Source organism: Falco punctatus, assembly GCF_963210335.1.
Source record: "Falco punctatus genome assembly, chromosome: Z".
Lineage (NCBI taxonomy): Eukaryota > Metazoa > Chordata > Aves > Falconiformes > Falconidae > Falco > Falco punctatus.
Genome location: NC_137586.1, coordinates 36,009,215 through 36,034,486, shown reverse-complemented (window position 1 = coordinate 36,034,486; position 25,272 = coordinate 36,009,215). Strand labels below are relative to the sequence as shown.

Sequence of the window (25,272 nt, the reverse complement as noted above, 5' to 3'; positions counted from 1 at the left end):
AGCACTATGAATCTGACAGGCCTCACAGAGTCAATAAAAAACACATACTGTGTGATTAGAGTAAATCACAGGAGCAGAAATTGCTTTTTCTATTTTTGCTGTCTTGTCTTTTCATTTGCTCCCTATCAGTTTTGCTTTCTAGGAAGCAGACTTGAACTTCACAAGCAGTATCAATTCTAGTGCACGACAATCACTCCATCTTAACTTTCTTCAGATCAATATGAAATGTTCAATATGAAATCAATATGAAACTTCAATATGAAATCAAAAGATCTATCTAAAGCTAGCACACTTTTATCAAGACCTATCAGTGTACAAAGTCTAAATTAAACAGCTGAATACATTGAATAACAAGTTTAAACTTTAACAATGATTATAAAAGAAACAGGAGAGATGGTTGTACCTATTTTCTCCATGATTTATGAGGAAAGTCTCAAGGATTTTTTTTGAAGTTCTGATGTGTCTTTCCTTCAAATTTAGAAATGCACATATTTCAAATATTAAAATTGCATAGAGAAGTGAGGCAATGCCGAATTTATGAGAAAATGTAAGAAAGACCCCCACTGAGCAAGTGCCATGTGATGGGGGTTTATGGCTGCTGGTTTAAAAAATATCTTCCTCTTTCAACTATCTTAATTTATAGTTTACATTTATTTAAACCTTTGAATGCCATGAATTTCTTCAACCAAGTAAGGAAGAAAACTTCATGAAGATGTGATGCCTTATCAAGGTATGGCTGCAAATACAGAAAAATTCACCTCCCTACTGTAAGAACATACACCCTAACAAATCCAGCTAGCTTTCTGATTGTGTCAGAAAGCAAATAAAACAAAGACTCTTATAATTCAAGACTATTATCAATTTATGCAAATTGGACTACAACAGAAAGAGTCTTTCATAAAACCAGAGACATTTCATTTAACTGGCTTTGTAGGATGTACACAACTTTTAAAGTGTTGACAGGGAGACTTCATTTCTGGTATTTCCAAACAAAATCAAACCATTAACAAAAGCTTCATGTAGAAAGAAAGACGGCACAAACTGTTCTTCAAAAACCCCTGAAGGGAGCGACTTTCTCTAACCAAATTGAGTTAGCAGTGTAAGGACTTTTTTTTCGAAACTGAAAGTGACCCTGCTGCATGCAAGCAGACAGTAACTAACTGGGTTGTGGTGCACTATGGTGTGTCACTGCACTCACTTTTTGAAAAAAGATAACACCAAAACTAAGCCATGATATAAATAAGAACTCAAATGACTTCACATCAGTATCCAAGTCTTTATTCAGTAGCAGTGCTAAAAATTCTAAGCTAAGTTCACTTTCAGCTAGAATTTAAGTTAAAAGACAAACAGTAAGCATCATGTTAATTAGGTTACACAGTTCAGCACAAAAAGATGGCTATCCACCTTTTTTTTTTAAAAAAAAAAAAAGCACCACCTCTCATTGTGTGGCACTATATCTTGAAAATGCCTCACCATGCCACCTGAAAAATCACAATGTGTGTCTATTGTGAACCAGGCGTGACCTACTGCTTCTTCTCAAGCAGAAAGAGAATTAAAAAGAAAAAAAAAATTCCGATTTGGAAAAGTCGTTGCAAGCTTCCAAAAAGCATTAGGATCTATAGAGTAAACACAGATTCTGAGTAACTTTAACATCTAAAAATGCATTGTATTTATGCTGGGAGCCCAGCAAAAAAAAATCACAAAGCCAAACAAAAACTCACTGAACAATAGTATTGGAAATGTAATTTTTTTTCAATTATTTAGAAGGACAGTAAGTCAGTAGTTCTTACACTCTAAGGAACGCCACTTTAAGTATAAGGAAATCTTTGAATCATAATGGAGAATAAACCCCTATATCTAATAAACTATGTCTCACCCCAATTTTAAAATAATTTTAATTCAAATCTCTCAGCTAATCAGCAGTATGGAGAGCAGAACTGAACTGATAAGAACATGCTGCAACATGTCCACAGAAGGGCAATAGAACTGGTGCAGGGCAGGGTATGGAGCACAAATCTAAGGAACAGCTGTGGGAACCGGGGTTGTTTAGTGTGGAGAAGAGACTCAAGGGGGGCCTTACTGCCCTCTGAACCCACCTGAAAGGATACTGTAGATAGGTGGGAGTTGGTATCTTCTCACAGATAACAACAGGACAAGAAAGCCCTCGAGTTTTGCCAGGGGAGGGTTAGATTGAATATTTGGAAAAATTTCTCCACTGAAAGGGTGGTCAAGCATTGGAACAAGCTACGTGAGGAGGTGGTAGAATCACCATCCCTGGAGGTGTTCAAAAAACACATAGATGTGGTGCTTCGGGACACGGTTTAGTGGTGGACTTCCCAGTCATGGGTTGATGGTTGGACCGATGATCTTAAAGGTCTTTTACAACCTAAATGCTTCTGTGATAACAGTGCTTGATTATTTTTTATATATTTAATACACAATTCACGGTGTATTTTTACACTAAACTACTTTAAATCACTAACAATTTAGCATAGGGGCCATTAAGTCATTTTGACACAGAGAAATCAAAATATAACAAAATGCCAACAGCAAATGCTCAAAAATCTTCAATCAAACAATCAAAGTTTCTGATGCTGATTTATGAGCTCATAAGCTTTGTTCAGTTCAGTTTTGTTTGCCTTTTTAAAGACTGGATTTGCTTACCATCACACTTCCTTAGCTTTTTTCTTTACTGTCCTGTACACAAGACCACAGAAGTAGCTCTTGGGTTTTCTGCTTATTTATTTATTAAAAAAAGCTGAGACACTTGAGCTTCTGCATGATTCCAAGAAGCACTATGAAATATCATGAGACCCACTACAAGCAGAAGCAGCTGCCCGTTGTCCTACCCTGCAGGTTCCTACACACTCCAAGTCCCAGCTAGGGGACAACACAAGGCATACAAGAAGACAGAATAACACAATACTTCCAGACATACTTCTAGGCACAGCATTTATCTGTTACAAAAGATGAAAAGAAGGAAAAACTACAATAACATACACTGAACTGTTCCTAATGAACAAGTATATACAAAATACATGTATGTAAAATACAACAAAATGGAAATGTTCATGTCCCTCCCATGATTTTTGCTGAGTATCCAGCATGGACTGAGTCTCTAGCAATCTAGTTTCTATCTACACTTTGCCAAGTGCCAAGCCTCCCACAAATTGACCTTTTGATAATATATAAAATACGAAGTTTCAATGTAGACTGCCTTCCTAATGCGAACACACACACTAAATTCAATCAAAATATATCATTTGTATAAGCAGTTCAGACTAATCTCAAAGCACCTACAACTACTTCACAAACTACTTTCAAAGGTTGTCCAAAGAACAGAAAAATCAACTCCAAGTTGTACTCGTGTCAGTGAAATTGCCACTCCTTAAACTAAATTCTGCAACAATTCTATCTATGTTGAAAGAAGAAGGAATGAAAAAGCCATCCTAACGAATGTGAGCAGCATGTACTAAATAAACGTCAAAGAAACAGCTAAACAGAACAGGCTGAAGAGTGTCTATCTAAAAAAAAAACAAAACAGCAAACCCAACACAGACAAAAAGGAGAAACCAAAGCACCAACAAACAAAAAACTTACCATGTCATCTGGAAATAAGTAAAAAAAATCACTGGAATTTCCAGAACACCAAAACACCACCATTTCAATAAATGCTGTTTATTTTTTATGATAGCAGGAACTGGTATTTGAAGTTATGTCTACAATCTATGAATAAGCGCACACAGAGCTATAAAGCAATGCTGTAATAACATCAACAAATACTCTAATCTAAATCAACTAATGCTTCTCAGTATGTATCTGTATTTCTGTAAAAGCACACAAAATAAAGCAGCGTCCTGCCTAAGTGGACTTCTGCCAAAAGAGTAAGAACACAAATGCATCTTCAAATACGTTACCAGTTAAAAAAAAAAAAAAAAAAAAAACAAAAAAAAACCTGCAGTTAAAAAACTGCGCTTCTATTATATAAAAAAAGAAAGTTTACATGAAATGTACAAAATTTCTCATTCTGACAATAGAACATTTGTAAAACATTAGTCAATGAATGACAAGTTACCATAAAATGTGGCTTTCTTCCCCTTAACATGTCAAATATTTTAATAGCTGAAACCATTTAATTTAAATCTATAAGTAATTAAGTATTTTGTACAATAGAAAGAGTATTAGCTAGAAATTATTACAGTTTTAAGATGAAAAGTTTAAACAGCCTTTTGAAGCTCTTGGCACAATTAATGGACTTGGTAAGCCTGTTCCCTGAATGGTCATGGGAGCCAAACTATTTCTTCTGAAAAAGGGCTGCTTACACTGCCTGAATTTGGCACAGAAAAGCACTGCAGCTGTCAAGGCCTGGGATGTATCAATCTTCAGCATACCCAAGGAACATTCAGCCTACTCAAGTGAATATTAACAGTTCAAGAGGTCAGCAAGAGTGTACCTTGAACCACTGAGAACTTATATACACAAGGCAGAATACAGATGTCATTTGAAAGTTAGCAAAAATTACTCATTAAAACTAAGATTATCTACAACACATCTAATGTCAGATAAAGACACTCGCCCCACAACCAAGTTTGCCTGCCAGAACTAAAGAATTCTGGAAGAAAAAAAACCCAGAGTGCACTGCATATCCCCTGAAAAGTGGGATTTTCCCTCCTCAGCCTACAGTGAAAGTAATTGTAGTTCATCGTCATACTGGAAGGACACATAAATTAAGACTACCACAGGCCTTAAACATGTTCTTTGCAAAGTCAACTGCATTCTTCCTGATTTTTAGCAGCAGCAAGCTCAGAAGCAAGGACAAACCTAAGACGATCACTGATAGAGGTTATATGGCATGACTAGCTACAGCAGTAGTTGTTTGCAAGTCAAGTCATGGATTTATTAAACATTAGTGTAAGTCACAAAACAAAGAATCCTTCTGGCTTACAAGCAGGGAAAGACAAATACTCATATTTCAATTAAAATTATTTGCTTTCTTTTTGGAAGAGAAATCCAAGCGTAAATACAGCTCTGGACATTTGACTTTAAAAGTATGTAAAACTGTATCAATGTTGCATATAGTTACTTGTCTGATGTAAACACAGAAGTGACCTAAACATAGAAAGTTTGCAGTATTTGTACACCACTTTATCAAGGAGAATTAGCCAGCATTCTTTTAATGTAATGATACTGAGTTGCTACAGGAAAAATACCAAATTAGCAGAGAGAGGAATGCCAAGCACTATCTCTCTTTTCCCATACATTCATGACAGTTTGTGTATTAAGTTCACAGGTAGGTTTAATTTTTGTTTACATGTCTACCATGCACTGCACTGAGAACAAGGATAAACTAAAAAAATCTCCCTTAGTGTAAACTCATAAATCAAGCATCTTAGTCACTGACAGTTTGAAATCAGCACTTTCTGATGTTTCACTGTATTAATTTCAAAGCATGTTAACTATTAATAGTGTCATTATCATACTTCAATTTTTTATAGAATTACAAATTATTTACATATTAGGAAGTTACCATCTTCTGAAATCTGGAGAGAACAGCCCCAGAACAGAAACAAACAAAAAAAACCCCACAAAAACCCAACCAACCTCTTTCCACCCCAATAACTGCTAGAAAAGCACAGGACACACACTCTTAGTTTAGTTTTGTTTTTTTTTAATCAGTAGTACCCCTGAAACAGAAAATGAAACAGTTGAGGGGACAGAGGGAGCTAATGGTTAACTGTTCCTTTTTATTAAGAACTCTGTAATAATCAGATGCTGCCAATTTTCTGTATTATGAAGTGAATATTTCAATACAAAGTGAAATACACATGACTGTCAGGCTGGAAGAATTCATATTGAAATGCAAGATAGTATACAGAATAGAGGGGGAAAAAAGCATGAAATAACATGGCTGGTAAAAGCACTGAAGCATCTGCAAGAAAATTGGTAATACGGATTGGTCTGGACTCACCTAACATCTAGTATACTTCTGACTAAAGAGTTCAAGCCTTTAATCAAGCTGACATATGCTTTACATGCGAGAGACTTCCCTCTTGATGTCTCTCAAGACTTTTAAACTTACATTGTTGTATGCTGCCAGTGCAGACTCTCTTGATCCTGCTATGCCAACTGTTTCTTTGTGATTTTCAGTCACATATTACAGTCCTAAGTAAGAGGTATTCTCTCTACAACCCACCTAGTTCTGCTCAGCTGTCACAGTACAGAATACTCCTATACTCTACAGGATGCATTTTTGAAACGCTAAGCTTTTCAACAACCTCAAAATCCACTAGAAGGCAGGACTCATCAGTACCTCACAAGAAAATGGTGCCTTATATACACTAGGCTCTAAAGATAACATCAGGTTATTTTCGACTTCTCTGAAGTCACTCACATATAAAATGCACTGTTACAAACTTCCACCTGGCAATTAGATATAAGAAAGCTGTATGTAACCAGACCAGCCTGATAGCTTCAAAACAGATGCCATCAGCAAACAAGCATATAGTCCCCCCTTTCCTCCCCAATTCCTTAATATTGCAGTAAAAGGGGTATGCAAACACCAATTCTAATTATATTAGAAAAATAGTTGAACGTATCTTCCAGCCATAATTTTCTATTTAGAGAATTCCCTGTTATCTTGTCTCTGTTGGTAATTCTGGCACTATACGTTAGAATCAAAAATGGAAAAAGACAGTATACTGCTTTACTTACACATATATGTAGAATACAAAAAAACCTGTGAAGATAAAGATACCCAAGAGATTGCATCCTTAATAGGAAATGTGTAAAAAGCAAACAGGCACCATAAAAATAAGGTAATAATATTGTGTTACAATGTTGATTCAGTAGTTGTGGTCTAAGCAAAAACACTACACAACTTATACTAGAAGATGCTGTCATTACACGTCATATCGTAAGTGGACCTTCAGATTAGTCCATCAGTGTGACAATAAGACAGTGATGCAATTTACTGAATAATTTTATTACATGTTATTAATTGACATAAATAACTGCCTCATTCAGGCAAGAACAAGAAATACAAGCTATTTTCTGGCCTGTCATGCCATAGTCAATGAATTAACATCACAGAAGTCAGATCAGTACCATCACTGGAGACCAGGACAGAAATACAAGTGTTGAATGGCAGAGGTAAGTTATCATACAGACATGAACCTATGACACAGAAAGCCACCCGCACTGAAAAGCAAAAAGTGGATTACTTCCTTTGCTCTTCTGAATGCTGTCAGGATGCTCTGCATGCCCTCATTCACTGGTACAGCCATTACACCGAAGATGGCTTTTTCCTGAGTACTCAACATTGAAAACCTAACACTTGGTTGATGTAAGACTTGTTTTCAAAGAGAGGAGGATATAAGAAAGCAAATGGTTCAGTTCCAGAAGTAAAGGTTTGCTTAATCCCTTTATAGATCGAGGACAGGATAACTCATCTGTGAGCTTTCATTTCAAGCTATAAATATCTAAACGATTTCAATTAAAACTAACCATAGTCATTGAAATAATTTGGAGAGCAGATGGACAAAACTGAACAGGACATGAATTTTTTAAGTCATGTAGCTGCCTTCTGGAAGTGCTACAATTCTGAGTTATTTTAAGACTTCAATCACTTATTTGAGGGTACAGGATAATCTAAAAGTTTCAGCATGGTCCTTGGAGTTAGTTTTTGATAAATATAATGCTCTGGATTAATATAATCATAATGCATTTGTGATCTTCAATGCATCTGAGAATACAGGAATGCACAAGTAGTTTTATTTTACAGACAATATAACCATATGCATATATTTGGGTATATTCACTCTGTGATCAAGCAGGATTTGGGTCTATTGCAGCAGCTCTGCCTGAAATGACTTTGTAATACTTTTCAAATCCTGTGAGACCATGGACAAATAGGAGAATATTTGCGTATCTTCCAAGTCATGAGTTAAACAGTACCTGAAATAGATGAAACAGTACACACTTAGTAACCAAAAAAAAAAAAAAAAGAAAAAAAAAGGAGTATCTGAAGTAAATTCTCTAAGAACAGCACACCTCCTCCTGAACCAAAACATATTTTGATGGGAAACAAGACCTGCTACAGTCACTCTCCTCCAGGATGAATCCACAGCTACAGGGTAAACACAGATATATCAGCGCATGCTATAGACATCCTCAGTGCAGCTGAAAAAATTACGAGCAAGAATCTACTCCTCTGCATGTAAAACACAACTTGCACTACTGAGAAGCAGTGTTTAGTTGATCCCATAGAAGGTACCTTTCACTCATGCTTATCTCATTGAAGTCAGATGAAGTCCCCAGTTACTGAAGGAAAGGGAACACTACACCCTTTTTTAAAAAGGAGGGCCCTGGGAACTACTGACCAGTCAGCATCACCATGGTGCCCAGTAAAATCATGGAACAGATCCTCCTGGAAGCTATGTCAAGGCATATGGATGACAAGGAGGTGATTAAAGACAGACAGCACTGTTTCACCAAGGGAAAATTGTGCGTAACTGATCTAATGGCCTTATACAATGGAGTGACTACATCAGTGGACAAGTGAAGAGCTAGGAATATCATCTGCCTATGTAAATCCTTTGATACAGTCCCCACAACATTCTTGCCAGGTCAGTGGAACGATAGGAGCTTGATCGATGGACTGTTAGATGGGTAAGGATTGGCTGGATGGCCCCATCCAGAGTTACAGTTAACAGCTCAACAAAATGGAAACCAGTAATGACTGGTGTCCCTCCAGGGTCCACACAGGGACCAGGACTGTTCACAAATCTTCATAAATGACTGATAATGGCATTGAGGGAATGCACCCTCAGCAAGTCGCTGGTAACACCAAGCTGGGTGGTGCAGTTTCTACACCAGTGGGAAGGGATACCATCCAGAGGGACCTTCACAGGCTTGAGGAGTGAGCCCACGCAAACCTCATGAAGTTCAAGAAGTCCTGCACCAGGGTCAGGGCAAACCCCAGTATCAACACAGACTGGGGGATGAACTGATTTGAGAGGAGCTCTGCAGAGGACTTCAGTATATCGGTGGATGAAAAACGGTATGAGCCAGCAACATGTGCTTGCAGCCCAGAAAGCCATCCGAATCCTCAGCTGCATCAATAAACATATGGCCAGCAGGTCAAGGGAGATGATTCACCCGCTCTAGTCTGTTCTTGTGAGACCCTGCCTGGAGTGCTCCATCCAGCCCTAGGGACCCCAGCACCAGCAAAACATGGCCCTGCCAGCGCAGGTCCACAGTAGGGCCATGAGAATAACCAGAGGCCTGAAACACCTCTCCTACGAAGAAAAGCTGAGACCGTTGAGTTTTTTGAGCCTGGAGAAGGCTCCCAAAGGGACCTGCATCCTTTCAATACCTAAAGGGTGCTTTAAGACAGACAAAAGACTTTTTACTGAAGTCTGTAGTGACAGGTGAAGGGGCAACAGTTTTATATTGAAAAAGGTAGATATAAGTTGGACATAAGGAAGACGGTTTTTACAATGTGCATGGTGGGGCATTGGAAGAGACCTGTGAATGCCCCATCATTGAAAGTGTTCAAAGTCAGCATGGGCAGGGCTTTGAGCAACCCGATCTACTGAAAGGCATCCCTACACATGGCCAGGTTGGACTAGATGATCTTTAAAGGACCCTTTCAACTCAAACTGTAATGCGACTCTGTGACCTCTATACCAAATTTTGGATTCCCACTCACATGCTGGGGGTACTTTGAAATATTTGCACACAGTGCAAAAATACTCCTTGGTTTTTTCTCTCACTCTCAGTTCATCTTCAATTTTACTCAGATAATCCAAACAAGTATTTCTCAGAAAAAAGATGAGGTATTCAAAAGTGTATTCTAGTTAGCTAAAAACCATCAAAACTAAAAAACAGCAGAAGAAAATACTTAGTTATTCAACAATACTACTTCTGCCTAGAATAGATAAAAAATAAGGCCTTTATTAACAACACCTGTACTAATCAGACTCATGTGATTTAGACTCCTTATGGCAAAATATGAGAGTATAAAATAGCAAAAAAAACCCACCCAAAGCACTAGACAGCTGGCATCCCTTGGTACCAATAAATATGTGGTCTTGGCTTAATCACTAATAAAATAGATTAGTATTTAATGAATGAGAGCATTAAACACTTTGCCCCATTTTGAAAGAACAGTATGTGTATCAACAACTCATCCAGAAGAAATACTAATACACTCAAATTCTCATACGGGAAGTTCACAAGCATTTAACTTTTGGTCACGAAGTCAGAAGAATAAGAACTAAGTCAACATAAAAACACATTGCTAAGGAAGAGCTATGGCTTTTTAAATTTAGTTTCAATTCTCAGCTGTTTGTTTAAACAAACCTTTTTATTACATATAGTCAACATGCACCTCAAATAGCTATTCATGTATCATGAAGCAATGCAGTGTTTTGTTATTTAATACATTTTTCACATTTACTTGTAAATAAAGGGGAGGTGTTTAAAACTACTTATAAATTAGTATTATCATGGCTACATTATTTTCAGTGGCTGTCCTGGAAATTAAATTGGTCCAGAATGAAAGCAAGCATCTGGTTTTCCAGCTAATTAAATACTCCTCACAAGACGCGTTTGTTACAGAAATCCTATCTGTTCTCAATGCTAGTGATACCAAATGAGAGTACTTACATCCCTCCCTGACCCACAAAAGGATCAAAACAAGACAGTCCAGCTGTCCACAAGGTACAATTCTTTTCCTGCAAACACAATATGAAATGAGACTTGAAGTCTAGAACAGGTCTATGCACAGCTTTTCACATTAAGCGGGGAACACAGAAGATGACACAATGGCAGCAGCAACTGAAGCCTGTCACTTCACTTTCCACAAAATAACAGCCCACCTTTCCCGCTCCTCTTCTACCAGAAAACATGGATACACATACTCTGTTCTTGCAGACTGCTCTCCAATCCCTGACAATGAAGAGAAGCAGCAGTAACAGGAACTACATCATTTCTTTTTCCCTCATTTCTCTTTACCACTTTTTGACAGCAACTGTGGAAATTCTACTGGTGAATCTGCTGCAGCAGAACACTTAAGAGATAGATTACTAATCAGTTCCTAACTTTTTGACTAAAGGAGAATTTTCTATTTTTTCATCTATAAACTGCACATGTAAATTGAAAACTATAAGCAGCACCATGGTTTCTTTGACTAAATGTTACAGTCTGATCACTGGTGGCTGACAGACTTCACCTTCTAAGTCAGGGGTATAAACTGTGCAGAGTACCATGCAATGGTGTACTCCTGAGAGACCTGTTACTTAGACACAGCTACACGTACCTATAAATTCCTAACATAGAAAAGGAGTAGGCACTATAACCATCATTGACAGGAAAAGTACATGAGCTGGAGAAGATGACAAGAGCTCCCTAAAACCAGTATATATAGCTGCAGGAAAAAAGACAAGGTACTCTTGATTTTTGCAAAACCACAAAATTAGAAAGCAAGTCCTCAATTTGGAAAATACCACCCTATTTTAGCAGCAAGAAACGCCATGCTACTTTTGACATCAAAGCTACAATAAATAAAATTAAAATGTTGGGTTTTTTTTAAAACTAATAATGGGTGAATTGTTAAGACACTTGTTTGAACCCAAAACAGCACTTTCAGCAAATGAATACAGAGATCCTAGGCTGGAAAATACAAAATTAAGCTCATCAATTCAAAGTTCTTTTGTGAGTATCACCAATAACGTAAATAAAAACAGAGGACATGTGCTTGCTTCTTCCAACTCTCCATACTTCCAGCAACACGAGACACTCAACTGGATGTGGAAAACCAAGTCTCAAATCACACTGTCTTGTTCAAAGCAAGGATTTCATAAAGATTCCCACCATAGGATACTTTAAAGAAGCTTTCCTATATTTTTAGTTACTGAATAGGGAGCATGAAGGTGCTGTAGTTCAGCAGTTAAAAGGCTGCTTTAGGAATGCATGATATTTTGCACCAAATGAAGTAAATCTTAATATTAAAAAAAAAGGGCTGCAAGAAACCAACTGCAGAACAGAATATGCTATAAATCAATTCTTAACATACTGAGTCACAAGGCAGTTTTAAGAAATACACAGTATTACAGAGAAAGCACATGAAAGCTAAAGAAAAATACCCTTGGCCCAGAAACTCTACTCACAGAATGAGTTTCTGGGAGATACAGCAAAATCATTCCCCTTATTAAAAAAAAACAGAAACAAACCATCGTGATTTCCTTTACCGGGGCAACTATGTTTCCGAAAACAGCTCCTCCACTTACCACCTTCAAAATACAGAATCACAGGGGAAAATGAGACAGAGGTAAAACACACATCACATCTTTTAAAAACCAAGCACAGCCAAAAACTCCTGGGACTAGTAAGAACATAGGTGTTGGAAGATTTTCCACGGAAGGCTCTTGAGATACTAAGGTAGTAGGCAGCTGCACAAAACCCTAAAAGAGAATGCAGCAGTTAAAGCAAGTAACAGAGACCAGATGTGTCATAGCTCTTTTGCCTTTTCCTTTCCACCACTCCCCAAAAACGTTGAGTCAGTCACAGAAATGAAACAAGGTTCCAAAGGAAACAAAAAAAAAATTTTTTTTCTGTGTTTCCTTTGCAGTTGTTTTCAAGAAAATTACTGAAGGAATTCTCAAGTAAAGTTAGGAGAAGGGCACTGAAATTAAGTTGTTTATGAAGAGATTATCAAAATAATTATATAATATTCTACTGCAGATACAGCAATAATTTTCCCAAATCAGCATAATACAAGAGGCAAACATGCTTTACTTCCACAGCTTTACACAAGTCTCCTCAGCAGGGAGGGCTACTTGGGAGCTTTGGACTCTTTTTTTTTAATTTGGCTTTCTCATTTTTTGCAAGTTCCATCACAGAACTACAAGACAACATCAGTTTTCACATAATGTCTGCAAAAAAATTGTTACGCTTTTATCAGGCCTTCCTCCAGGATCTCACTATGATTCAAGCTCCCAACAATGTTTTTAGTGTTAAAGAAAACACCAAACACTGCAAACCTAAGCTGCTGAAGTCAAGATTTACCAGCAGAATTTTAGCTTTGGAAAAGAATGGAGGAAAGAAAAAGGAAATCTTCAAAATATCACATATGGCTCTGTAGGCACCTTGGTGGAAGTATAACCTTGAAAGACAAAATAAACTTGAAGAAGGAAAAGAACCTCAGTTTGAAGATAAAGGCCACCATTCCAGATGAGAAAAAGGGTCAGCCACTCCAGTATCCTGCTGCAGAAGAGACAACAGCCAAAAACAGATACCTGGAATACCTGTGGTTAGAGCAAAACTAGCATGCACAGTACTTGCACTAAGACTAAGGAGCTTAATTAGCCAGAGGAGGTTTCCATGTATTTAGCCAATGGACTCCAGATCCCAGTGTAGAGACTTCATTTTGGACATGCCGTTCTTATGACGGTGAATATAACAAATCGAGGAGGTGTGGAAAAGCAGAAAAGAAACTTGGCCTATTTTATTCAGGTGCTCAATAACATCTCTATTTGTGTAACTCTCTTTAGTGTTCCCTAGAACAAATTAAAACTTTCAGCCTCAGTTATTTGATAAATGGGGTATTTTTCTTTGGGAAAAAAAATATCCAAAAGGTGAATACCTAAACAGCTACTTAAAGTGAATCCTTTAGTTCTGGTACACTGCTAAACTATTGAACTAGCTTTCAGTTTGGAAGTCTGTTTTGGAAGTGCGGTTTATGTGTCTGTGCATGTAAACGGTCCAGAGGAAAAAACACACACACCAACTTAGGTCGTTTTATCCGGTTGCTGCATTAAAAGCTAACACCTTCTGCCTAATGTCTTTTGTTAAGACATTTACATAATGTTTCTATCCAAAATGCCTGCTGAGGTAGTCTCCACAAGAGGTAATCCCACCCAACAGGACAGAACATAAGGCAAGGAAAATCTTTAACAGAAGCTGAAACACTTTTGCAGAGGGTCTTCACACACTGGCATAGGTTGTGCTGATGGGTTGCAGTCTCCAGCCACAGAAATATTCAAAACCTGACTGGACACCATCCTGGGCAACCTACTCTAGGGTGGGGTGGAACGGACACTCTCAAGAGGCGCCTTCCAACTTAAAACAGTTTCACAGTTCTGGTTAACAAGACCTACAAATGTTTGGTGGTGACTAAAGACAAGAAACAAGTAAGACCTTACATCCAAAGGAAACTAAGGAAACCACAGCAGATGAAACATAATTCCACTAAAGGAATCAGCTGGTCAGTAAAAACTTCATATTTCAACGGTGAAGAAATTAGAAAGCAACATTAACAGTGTCCATGAATATTTGTTTTCAAATGGCTTGTGTTTGCACAGAGTTTTCACATGAAATATGGACTTAAAGCAGATTAACAATCCCTGAATAATTTTATCAGTTTACTTTTAAAGCAGCTGAAGAATCTTAGTGAAGTCCATTTTAGTTCCTATCTAAATTCAGATTAATTTCACAAAACTTGAAAGAAGTTTAATTATTTTAAGCAAATCCTACTTTGGAAAAGCTGCATAATTGGCTAACTTATCACCTCTTTTACTTCATAAAATGTTTCCCCCCCACCTTACATAACATAACATGCACATGCTTAAACACGTCTCTACATTTATTCAAGTATTAGTAGAATGGTAAAGTGTGTATGTCTATACTACAGTGCTCTCAGAGAACACTCTTATAGATTACTGCTTCACTGTCCTTTCTATTTTATTAATAACATGAAATAATCCTGAAGACAGGCATCCCCTGTTGTTAGAAGGGCAACATGTATTGGATTCTACCTAGAGACAGAAATATTACTGTAGAACACTGACGGGGTTCTGTTTTCAAACACAGAAACTATTTTCATGTTCTTTTTCACTTGCTTCCCTCCTGGAAAACTATCTGATCTGACACAAGACAAAGATACAAAGAAAGCAAGATAATATGCACGAGATTTAAAAGAAATACATTTTAAAGTATTTTCTGGTTGCTAACTACAAAATGATTGGAATGGGTTTATCACAGAAACCATTCAAGTAGAAGTGCACATGTAATTGAATGAATCTAAAGGGGAAATCAGATACTTAACTACAATTTGTGTACAAATCAAGTTACAGTATCACAGCGATTAGAAATTCAGATTTGTACAGTTTACTTCAAAGTTTCTATTATTTGTAATGGTCTTCAAAAATATTTTATGCTACTAGGTTTTAGTAATATATAATTTATGTTCAACTAGCAAATGAGCAGAGCACAGGGCCTTCCTTCTGCCTCCACCAAATTTTATCTGATACTGCACATCTGCATACCAAGAGGAAACTAAATTGTCTTTAGGAAGCATTTTCTAAACTTCTCTCAAAAAACATTTAAGATATCCCCAAACCATTCATTGTTCAGTATTTCTAAACAGGATTTTTATTGACAGCTCCCTCTCCCTGTAGTTCTTCTATGCAACAAGTTTTTGGAAGAAGCCTGGAAAATCCAACACCACTTACCAGGCGTACCAATGCTGCCTCAAGCAACAAGCCACTGCTAACTCTAAAGCAAATTGTATTTTGCATTCACAGATATGACCATGTCAGCCCAGGCCCCTGTGGATTTAACCAGATACCGTCCCTCAAGAAAACAGCTTTGGCTACCAGGAAGCAAGTAAGAAAGCAACCTCAGAATTAGATGGCACCTTCCGCTCTGCCTCGTCCTTCAGGTGTAGTCCACCTCTCTGGTAGAGAATTAGCAGAGATTTCTATGACAAGACCTCATATTAGCAATGTTTTGTTATTTTCATGAAATGGACCTAAACATAAGCAATGAATGACCAGTTGGAAAAATGAGGGCAGCGCACCTGTGAAGGGATGCCACAGGGAGACAGGCTGCAAGCACCTTTCAAAGTACAGCCACAATTAATCACCAAGCCCTCCCTGGCAGGAACGGTTTGGGTATACTTCATCCTGCTGCAAGGCAGGGGGGGGAGATTAAATGACTTAAGGTTCAAGATCTACATTTCTATAAAACCCCCTCTGCTTGTTCGTTTTTTCCAGGAGTCATACGAGGCAGCACCTCAGTGCTCCCGCACACACCAAGCAAACAAGCGGCGGCGGGGGGGAGGGTCCAGGCCAGGTGCCTGCGTTTCACCCACCGCAGAGCCGGCGCCGGCGGGGTCCCCCCGCGGAGCTGCGCGCCGGCGCGCCCGGGAATCCCGCTCCCACCGGGGCGGCGGGGCCGCCGGGACAGGGGGCCGCCGCGGGGCGCCCGCCAAAGGCGTGCTGGGTACCAGGCGAATCCCCCGGCCTGGGGACCCGCCGCGGCGTCCACCGGCCCTCCTGCCCCACGCGGGCCGGGGGCCCGGGGCCCTGCTCCCCCATCTCGCCCTCCGGATCCGCCGGAACCGGGGCGCGGATCGGTGGTTCCGCGGGACGCGGCGCTTCCGAGCTGCGGGCAGGCGAGGCCCCCCTGAGAGCGGGCCGTACCCGCACGGCTCCAGCCGCGCTGCCGCGGGCTGCCCCTCACCGCCGCGCCCGGAGGGGACGGCCCCGCACTCAGGTACCTGGCAGCGGCTCAGCTCCTCCGCCAGACGCCGCAGCTCTTGCTCCAGCTCTGCCACCCGCGGTGCCGCCGCCTCTGCGCGCCCCGAAGCCATCGCCGGCGTCGTGGCCACAGCCTCTCGCCCGCTCCGCGGGGGCGGCGAGGCGAGAAGGTCCGCGCCCGGCCGACGGGGTTCGGAAAGCGCCTGCCCGCCCGCTCCTGAGGGAAAGGGAAAGAAACGGTGCTGTGAACCACACAAATGAAAACTTTCCCCCTCTCAGCTACACTTACTGCGCGGGCGAGCGCCGGAAACCGCAGAGAAGAAGGACGCCGTGCAATGACGTCAGCGCAACTGCTACCCCGACAAAGAGAAGGGGCGAGAGGCAGGTTTGAATTTGCCCGCCCGAGCGGCAGGGCCGCGCATGCGCGCTGCCGAGACCCGGCCGGGGCGGGAGCCGCTGGCGGCGGCGGTCGTTAGCGCCGTGCCCGTGTGACGCGGCGCCGCGCCCCGGGGCCCGGCGGTGCTCGGTCTGGGCGTAGCGGGTGTGCGGGCAGTGTACTCCTCGCTGGCCGGGGCCGGCACCTGGGAAGGGCCTGTCGAGGGTGGGCTCTGAGCCTTGTTGGTACCCCACCGTGCAGTAACAGCTACTGTCTGGCCAAGGTGCTGAGCGCAGGATTTTGCAAGTGCCGGGGCATGCGGCGGGTTTATGCCCTTCCTCAGCCGTAGGAACACCTAGAGTTGTCTTTCGTCTCTGGTGCGATGCTAGAGATTTGCATATGAACGGTGCAAATATTCCTGGATATTTTGCTGTGGGGTGCCGAGGTGCCAGCGTATTTTAGTAGGATGTAGCATGCCTTCTCAGATTATTTTTTTTCTTTTCTCTTGATCGGATACTAACATTTGTGGGACAGGAGGCAGAAACCTGTTTTGGAGTAGGTCTTGATAGCATTTGAGGACGTGCGAGCACCCAAACTGTGTCACAAAGGAAGAATATTCAGGATTATTAGTTCCAGAGCTGGATTTGAGAGCCTACAACTGAAAGATGTGGAAGATCGAACTGCTGACAGTACATGAAATGTTTGGGCTGGTACTGCTGCCTAAGTGTACTGTATGTAAGATCAGGATATGCAGAGTACTTGGTTCTGAAATAAAGGTTTGAACAGTGTTGCCAAAGCAAATCTTTCTAGGTTCCCTGTAGCCTACATGGGAAGCAAAACACTCATAAAAAGACTAGAAGTTTTCCCAAACAAATGAAGAACAAAGTTGAAACGTGAGGTCAGGATATTTTTTAGTCTGGAAATAAGCACCAAATAAATTGCATTTCACCAATTGCAGTATTTTGCTATAGGAATATTATACGTGTTCTTACACAAAGGTTTCTTTTCCCCTCCATTGTAACTTTTCTACGGATTTCAGGCAAGTTGCCCTGAATGTACTACTATGACAAAATTCTTACTGTGTGTGCATGGAGAGAAGCAAAGAAGGTTTACATACCATGTGAATCGTAACATACTAAAACATCCAATCCTTCCACCTGTGGTCCTGACAGAAAGATTCCAGCATCCTTGGTGGTAGCTTTGCCTGTGAAAGTTGTTTTTTGCAGCACGTTGAGCTCTCAATCCCTTTTCAGAAGAATGTGTCTACTCAAGGCCAAAATATGTATTTTTATGTAATTTTATTAAAAGTACTTTATTATGACCACTTACTATCTGCACAATCACAAATGTAAATTTAATTAACATGTTTGAGTATTCTCTCTCCAGTTACATGGATATGTAAGAAGAGTCAACACTTAGCTAATCAATACCATCTCTCCTTAGAGTATCCTGTACATTTTTTTATTGTTCATCACTCCTTCTGTATTGTATCATCTCATATTCATAATCTTACACTTTCATTTATTTATCTTTCTTTGTTATTAAACATTCTTTTAACCATAATGACCATATTAGAATGTTATATTTCTGAAGTTCACAGTTTTAGTTTTTTCTTTGCTTTAAGGGGTTTTAAACCTTTTCCCCCTAAATTACCCAGTCACTATGAATATATAGCCTTCACTTTTTCCACATCCCTGCCTTTCAATAACTGCCTTTCTTACTTTTCATCTGCTTCCTAATATTTTTATCATTGTCCCCTTGACCATTTGTTCCCTATTACGTATGGGCAACAGGAAGCTAACCTTACTTAAAAAACAATATACTTGGATTAACTGCTAAACAACTATAATGACTAAACGAGATTTTAGAAACGTTTTCCAAGTACAAGGTCATTCAAAGTTTAGCTGAAAATGTTCAGTTATTACAGTGACTACCTTCACAGCTTGATGTAACACCAAGCAAGACACCATGGTTCCTGTAACTTTACAACTTAAAGAAATCTGTGCATTTGCTGTTAGTGTAGAGACAAAATATTACAAGCACACAATCAGTGCTTTCCCATAGCCAGATACTTTATGGATATAATGTTTTTGTATACAGTTTAACCATCTTCACATTTGTTTTCCTGCCATTTCGTAAGCTGGTTCTCCATATAAAGTTTCTAGTTATTAACCCAAACAACATTCACGGTAATTCTTAGAATATTCTAGAAAACCCAAAACATGCATTTGGCAAGTTCAGATGAAGTGGAAGACCTTGCCTTGTCTTGCAGAATTTTGTACATTATCTTTCTCCCAAATCATTGTATTTCGGATTTACAGTTATCAGGTGTATGAGACTGTTAGGCCTAAGTCTTCCAAGCCTAAATATTCCCCTTTGGATTTCACTTTTTCAAATGAAGCAACATTTAGTTTGAATTGGGTCAACACAAGAAATTTTCCTAATATACAGCTATTGAGTAAGCATGCAATTTTTTGTGGCTTTTCCACTTGTAAGAAGTCTATTAGAAATGTATTACACAATTGAAAACTAGTTTCTATGGCTTTTTTATGGTATCTGCGAAAGTTGCACAAATAAAAGTGCTCACTGAGTTGCCTGGGTGGCAGGAAGCATAAATGGTTTTTTGTTTGGGAGGTGGTTTTTTTTTTTTCAGTTGAGAAATTCCACATCTTTCTTTGAAACATTTCCATTTTACAATTATCTTGCAGTTACAGATGATCCATACTTTCTTTTGTCAGCTTATCTCCTCTTCTTACCTAAATGTAAAATAAAACATTATTCCATCAATTGTGGCAACCCCCAATACTGCATTATTGGAAGTCAAGAGACATAAGGACATAACAGAGCATTCTCATTTTCTTTTAAACCAAAGATAGCATTACAAGTGTTAACATTTTCTACTGATGAATTTGCATATTTCCTAGGATTTTTGTGTTGACTATTCTAGTTTGTCACCAGTAATTTGGTAGGAAACATCATCAAACAGGTACTTTCTGGAAGATGCTTTTTAGCTACAGTGAGTGAGCAAAAGAAGCCAAAATGCTGGACTTGTTTCTAGCAGGTTTTGGCAATGTCCTCAATTTTTAGTAATTTTATGTTTCTCAGGAACATGTAACCCTAGAAATATGTAAGATCTTGTTTAGACAATGAATTTAAAACATACTTGCCTGCAGTCAAGGTTTCTAGAGGTTTTGTCATGTGGGTTGGGTCTTTTTTTTGTTTTAGATTTCTTGGGGTTTTTTAACTGACTAGCTATAAGCCAGCTTGTCTGTGTATTCAGGGTTGCAGGGGACATTCTTTTCACTTGTGACAGCTGTAAATAATAGCATGCTTATAGTCATAGGAAGAATAGTTTTGGGATGTAAAAGTGGCACTGTCTGTAGGGAGAAGTAATATCTGGTATTAGACCACCTGTCATAACTGTTAGAACAGGCAGACCATTTAGGCAGAACAAATCAGTGAAAAAAGTATATGACCAAAACCCACCCGTTTTTTCCAGCTGCATCCAATGCAAGATACTATTTCAAACCTCATTCCTACCATTATAAACACATTCAATTGAATTTGCACAGTTACAAATCAGAGCTGGAAAAGATGAGCACAGGAGCCTAGATTCACTGACACAGGGACCTGGAGGTCCAGCACTAGCACGACTCACTTTTCACTTGTTGAAAGAGTATAATGTTCATTTCATGAGCAGAGAAGGTAGCAGGGGTAGGATCTGCCCCTGAAAAGACAGGAGCTAGAACCAAATAGCCTCCTAAAATTTATGAAAATTACTAGAATATGACTTCACGGGGAAGTTTGTTTTAGTTTAGTGCATACTTCTGCACTGCACACTGCCTTGTGTATAGGCATCAACAAACAGCTTTAAATTCCCCAGAGTTGCTACATCATGTTGCCAGAGGACTCTCTTGCGTTGCCTTGGGAGTCACTTTTCCACCTTTGCAATCAAAAAGCCTGTGTTTTTTCTTTGTCTTTTAAATGATGTCACACATTGTGGCACTGCACCCTTGAAAGCAGTGAAAACCACGAACTGCTTATATAAATTAGGGCATGTCAGTGGAATAAAGCACAGATGAAGGAAGTAGTTAACACTGTCCTGGACGTGGGGATGAAGTTTACCCCACCCCATAGCACCTGGCAGCAACTTGAGGCCTAGAGGGAGGGACCAGCAGCTGGAGGTAATTAAGAAGAGGAAGCAGATTCCAGAGTTTGGCTTTCCCAGCAGAGGGAGATGGAGTTTGTGTTGCAGTAAAGTGAGGAGATGCGTTTAGCTGGGCCTTGGGAGTTGATTGTTTCATTGTTAATTTCTTTGCCTAATTAAACCCCAGGAAGGACCTGAGCTTTGACCTTGCGTGAGCTGTGTAGCCTGTGTTACAGACTAACTGGGAGAGTCGCCTGGTTATGGAAAGGTTGTCTGGAAAAGAAGAGCCAAGTTCCATCACCCTGAAAGAGGGTATGAAGTGTATGTGGCCACCCAGGCTCGATAAATAAGACACGATACCCTTCTTAACGCAAGGAGTGGTGCTGGAAGGGGCAACACTGTCTACAACCACCCAATCTTCGTAGAGGATGTAGAGGACACAGAGGAGGCTCTTCCTAACCCTAGGGATGGCAGCTGAGAACATACACCTACCATCCTTGCTTTTACCAGCCCACTGCATTCATGCACGTGTATCAACCTGAGAGCCACAAACATACGCAACTGCCTCACTATCTACCCATTTTCAGTATTAGAAAAGAGTTTTGCAACAGCTTGTATGTTTTAGTGTTGCACACTGGTGAGCAAGGCACTGGTACATAATGATTTTCTGACTGTGGGAAGATTAAAAGACTAAGTACTGGAATTAATTAAATAAAATTTCAGCTTTAATTTAAAAACCAAATTACTACATTTTAAGCTTCTGTCATTTAGAAATAATATGATTTTGGACAGAAGCTTTAATGTATCTCAGGCAAGCTGCAAAATTAATTTTAAGTATAGCTTGCCTCCTTTTACATGGTGGAGAGGTTAAGGTGTAGTCAGGTTTAGCCACAGCAGAGTGCACAGCAGTAGCCTTGATAAAGCTACAATTATTAAATAGGGCATAAATCAGAACCCACAGCAATGTTTTTTCTCAGAACAGAGCCAAGACATATGATTTTCAGGCCTTTGTTAAACAATTCATAGTGTCTTTAAAAAAAAAAAGATCTTAGGAAAACAAACAAATTGGAACAAAATATAAGCACTGGTAGTTTAGTCAAAAAACATTTGCAGCAATTAAAACAGTTTCTCTAGTTTTACCAGTGTATACTGTTATATATTATTTTTCAGGCACTATCTTTTTAAGAAGAAAACATACTTGCTCCCACTGCAAGATACGGGAATTTTAACATCTTGGTATAATATCCCTTTTGCTTCAATTATCTTGCCGGATTTTTTAACTTGGATTTCTAAGCTAGATGTCTTTGTGTTTGTCTCAGTTGACCGTCAGATTTAAGTTACAGTTGTTTACAATCACTTAAATTGACAATTCAGAAGCTACTTCAGATAAACAAGCAAGATTCTATTTTTATTATCTGTGTGCACTGTGGCAGTAGCTAAGAGTTACTGGGAGGCCACTTTGTGCTGCAGTATTTCAGTTGCTAACACTGTTCCCAAAAGGAGTGTTTGCTATAAATTCTCAGCCCAAGGGAGTACAAAACAGATACTGCACATTGCATTCCAGGGTGGTACGGCAGAGTCAGCCCAACATGAACTGTTCTTGCAGCCTGAACTCCATCATCACAGTGGGACTCAACTGACTCAATCCAGTGAGATGGGCTCGTGTATTTTGGCAGCAATGCAAAGTTGTAACTTTGAACTTTCCTTTCCTACTGTGGTTGAGTTTAGAGTAACAAAGTGAGATTCTGAGTCTGTTGATTTAAGTTTTTAGACACTTTTTACTCAACAGAATTGGTTCCTTTAGAGACAGAAAATATTTAAGAACAAATACGACATAAACATCTATATTTTCCAGTAAACAGAAGTATTGTAAATATAATGCAGAGTGCAAGTAAAATTATCAGGAATCATTCAGAAACAAAATATATTCTCACAGAAATGAAGATTTTTTTTTAATTACAGAATTTTGTGTTTGACTGTTTCTGTTAATTTCCTCAGCAGTTGTATCCTAGTAATGTGCACAAGATAACAACTGATCTAGGCATGAAAAATAAGTTAATTAAGTTCTGAAGTCAGTCAGTGAAGGCTGAGAAGAGAGCTTTTCACGCTTACTCGTTTATGGAGTGGACAGGCAGTTGTCAGATCATGTTCAGTTTCAAATTCACAAAAACCATAGGAATAGAATTCTTACTACAGTTTATTTTTAATTCTAGTATAAAAGTAAATAAATAACATGCTATTGGAGTGGTTTGCCTAGAATTATTACATTCCTTGGGGTTTTTTTCCTCAGAAAATGAAATTTAATTATTGCCAGCTCTCACAGTTTTATTACAAGCTCCCTGTTATTGCTATTTTCCTTAAAACACCCTCTGGAGTCCTTTGATTACATAAGAATTTCTAGATTGTTTCTTCTGCTGCTTCTATCCCTCACAGCAGTATTGAAATGTGACCCAAATCATAGAATCACAGAATGGTTTGGGTTGGAAGGGACCTTAAAGATCATCTAGTTCCATCTCTGCCTGCCATGGGCAGGGACACCTTCCACTAGACCAGGTTGCTGAAAGCCCCATTCAACCTGGCCTTGAGCACTTCCAGGGATGGGGCATCCATGACTTATGTGGCCCACCTGTTCCAGTGTCTCGCCACCCCCACAGTGAAGAATTTCTTCCTTGTATCTGATCTAAATCAACCCTCTTTCAGTTTAAAGCCATTACCCCTTGTCCTATCACTACATGCCTTTGTAAGAGGTCCCTCTCCAGCTTTCTTGTAGGCCCCCTTTAAGCACTGGAAGTCCACTGTAATGTCTTCCTGGAATCTTTTCTTCTCTAGGCTTAACAGCCACAGCTCTCTCAGCATGTCTCCAGCCCTCTGATCACCTTTGTGACCCTCGTCTGGACTCGCTCCAACAGGTCCGTGTTCTCCTTATGTTGGGGGCCCCAGAACTGAATGCAGTACTCCAGGGGGGGTCTCATGAGACCAAGGTAGAGGGAGAGAATCACCTCCCTTGACCTGCTGGTCATGCTTCTTTTGATGCAGTCCAGGATCCAGTTGGCTTTCTGAGCTGCAAGTGCACACTGTCAGGCCATGTTGAGCTTTTCTTCCAGCAGCATCTCCAAGTCCTTCCCCGCAGGACCACTCTCAATCCACTCATTGCCCAGCCTGTATCCATGTTTGGGATTGCTCCAACCCAGGTGCAGGATCTTGCACTTGTTCTTGTTGAACTTCATGAGGTTTGCACAGGAACCACATCTCAAGCCTGTCAAGGTCCCTCTGGATGTCATCTCTTCACTCCAGCATGTCAACTGTACCACACAGCTTGGTGCCATTGGCAAATTTGCTGTCCATGTCACCAGCAAAGATGTTGAACTGCACCAGTCTCAGTACAGAGCCCTGAGGAATGCCACTCATCACCAGGGAGAATCCAACTAAGTTAATTTAGGAGTTAGTGCTTTGACAAACAACTTCTGAACAATCCAGTAGCAGTTTCAAGTGTAGTCTTAGTCATCTCTAACTCCCTGCAGATGGACAAATCTTGCACAGATGCTTTTAGACAAGGAGCAGAGCAAGCAACAGAGTACAGCAACTTCTTAAAATGTTGTAGCTTTATGGGCTAGATGATAATAGTTGTATACCCTCCAGGAATACTCAAGAATATAACTTGGACCCTATGAATTCTCATTATCTATGTGCATAATTCTTTTTGTCTACTATAAATAGGAATACTCATGACATACTTGAAGACTCTATTGTATATGGTACTAATAGGATTATTGCCTTGCATTTTGCAGTACATTGCAGCATTCCTGCCAAATACCTTGATCTTTTAAGGCAAATATGGGACGGTTGGTGCTCATGTTTCAGCTATACCTTGCTCAGACACCACTTTGAACATTTTTGTTGGTGCTAATAAGGCATAAGCCTTCCAAGTCAAAAAGATCCACTTCACTCTGAAACCTCTTGGTATCAGAATAGAAGAAATGTAACCTAACATGAGGGTCATTCAGCCCATTATATGTACTTGCCCAATTTCACAGTATTTATTAGGGATGATTCTGACCTCATGCTTCACAAAAAAATATTCTATTATTCTTACAACATTTGTTGTAGGGGAAATAGCTATTACATTGATTTATATTATACATGAAATGTTGTTTGTTGTATCAAGGTCTCACTTGTGCTCCCCTTACTGACTTCAGCAAGCAAACATT

The 25,272-nt window shown here is 39.7% G+C and overlaps 1 protein-coding gene across 3 annotated transcripts in view; it reads right to left on the bottom strand.

The window, feature by feature from the left end:
- CNTLN (centlein) overlaps positions 1-16,933 on the bottom strand; it is a 197,755-nt gene extending 180,822 nt beyond the window's left edge. For 2 of the 3 annotated variants that reach the window (XM_080371890.1, XM_080371892.1), the window contains exon 1: positions 16,562-16,916. In XM_080371890.1, coding sequence (XP_080228016.1) covers positions 16,562-16,654 — 93 coding nt within the window. In that variant the 5' untranslated portion in view covers positions 16,655-16,916. Of the gene's footprint in view, positions 1-16,561 lie in introns of all 3 variants that reach the window. The other variant, XM_080371891.1, reaches the window with a different exon arrangement.
- Positions 16,934-25,272: the final 8,339 nt, after the last annotated feature.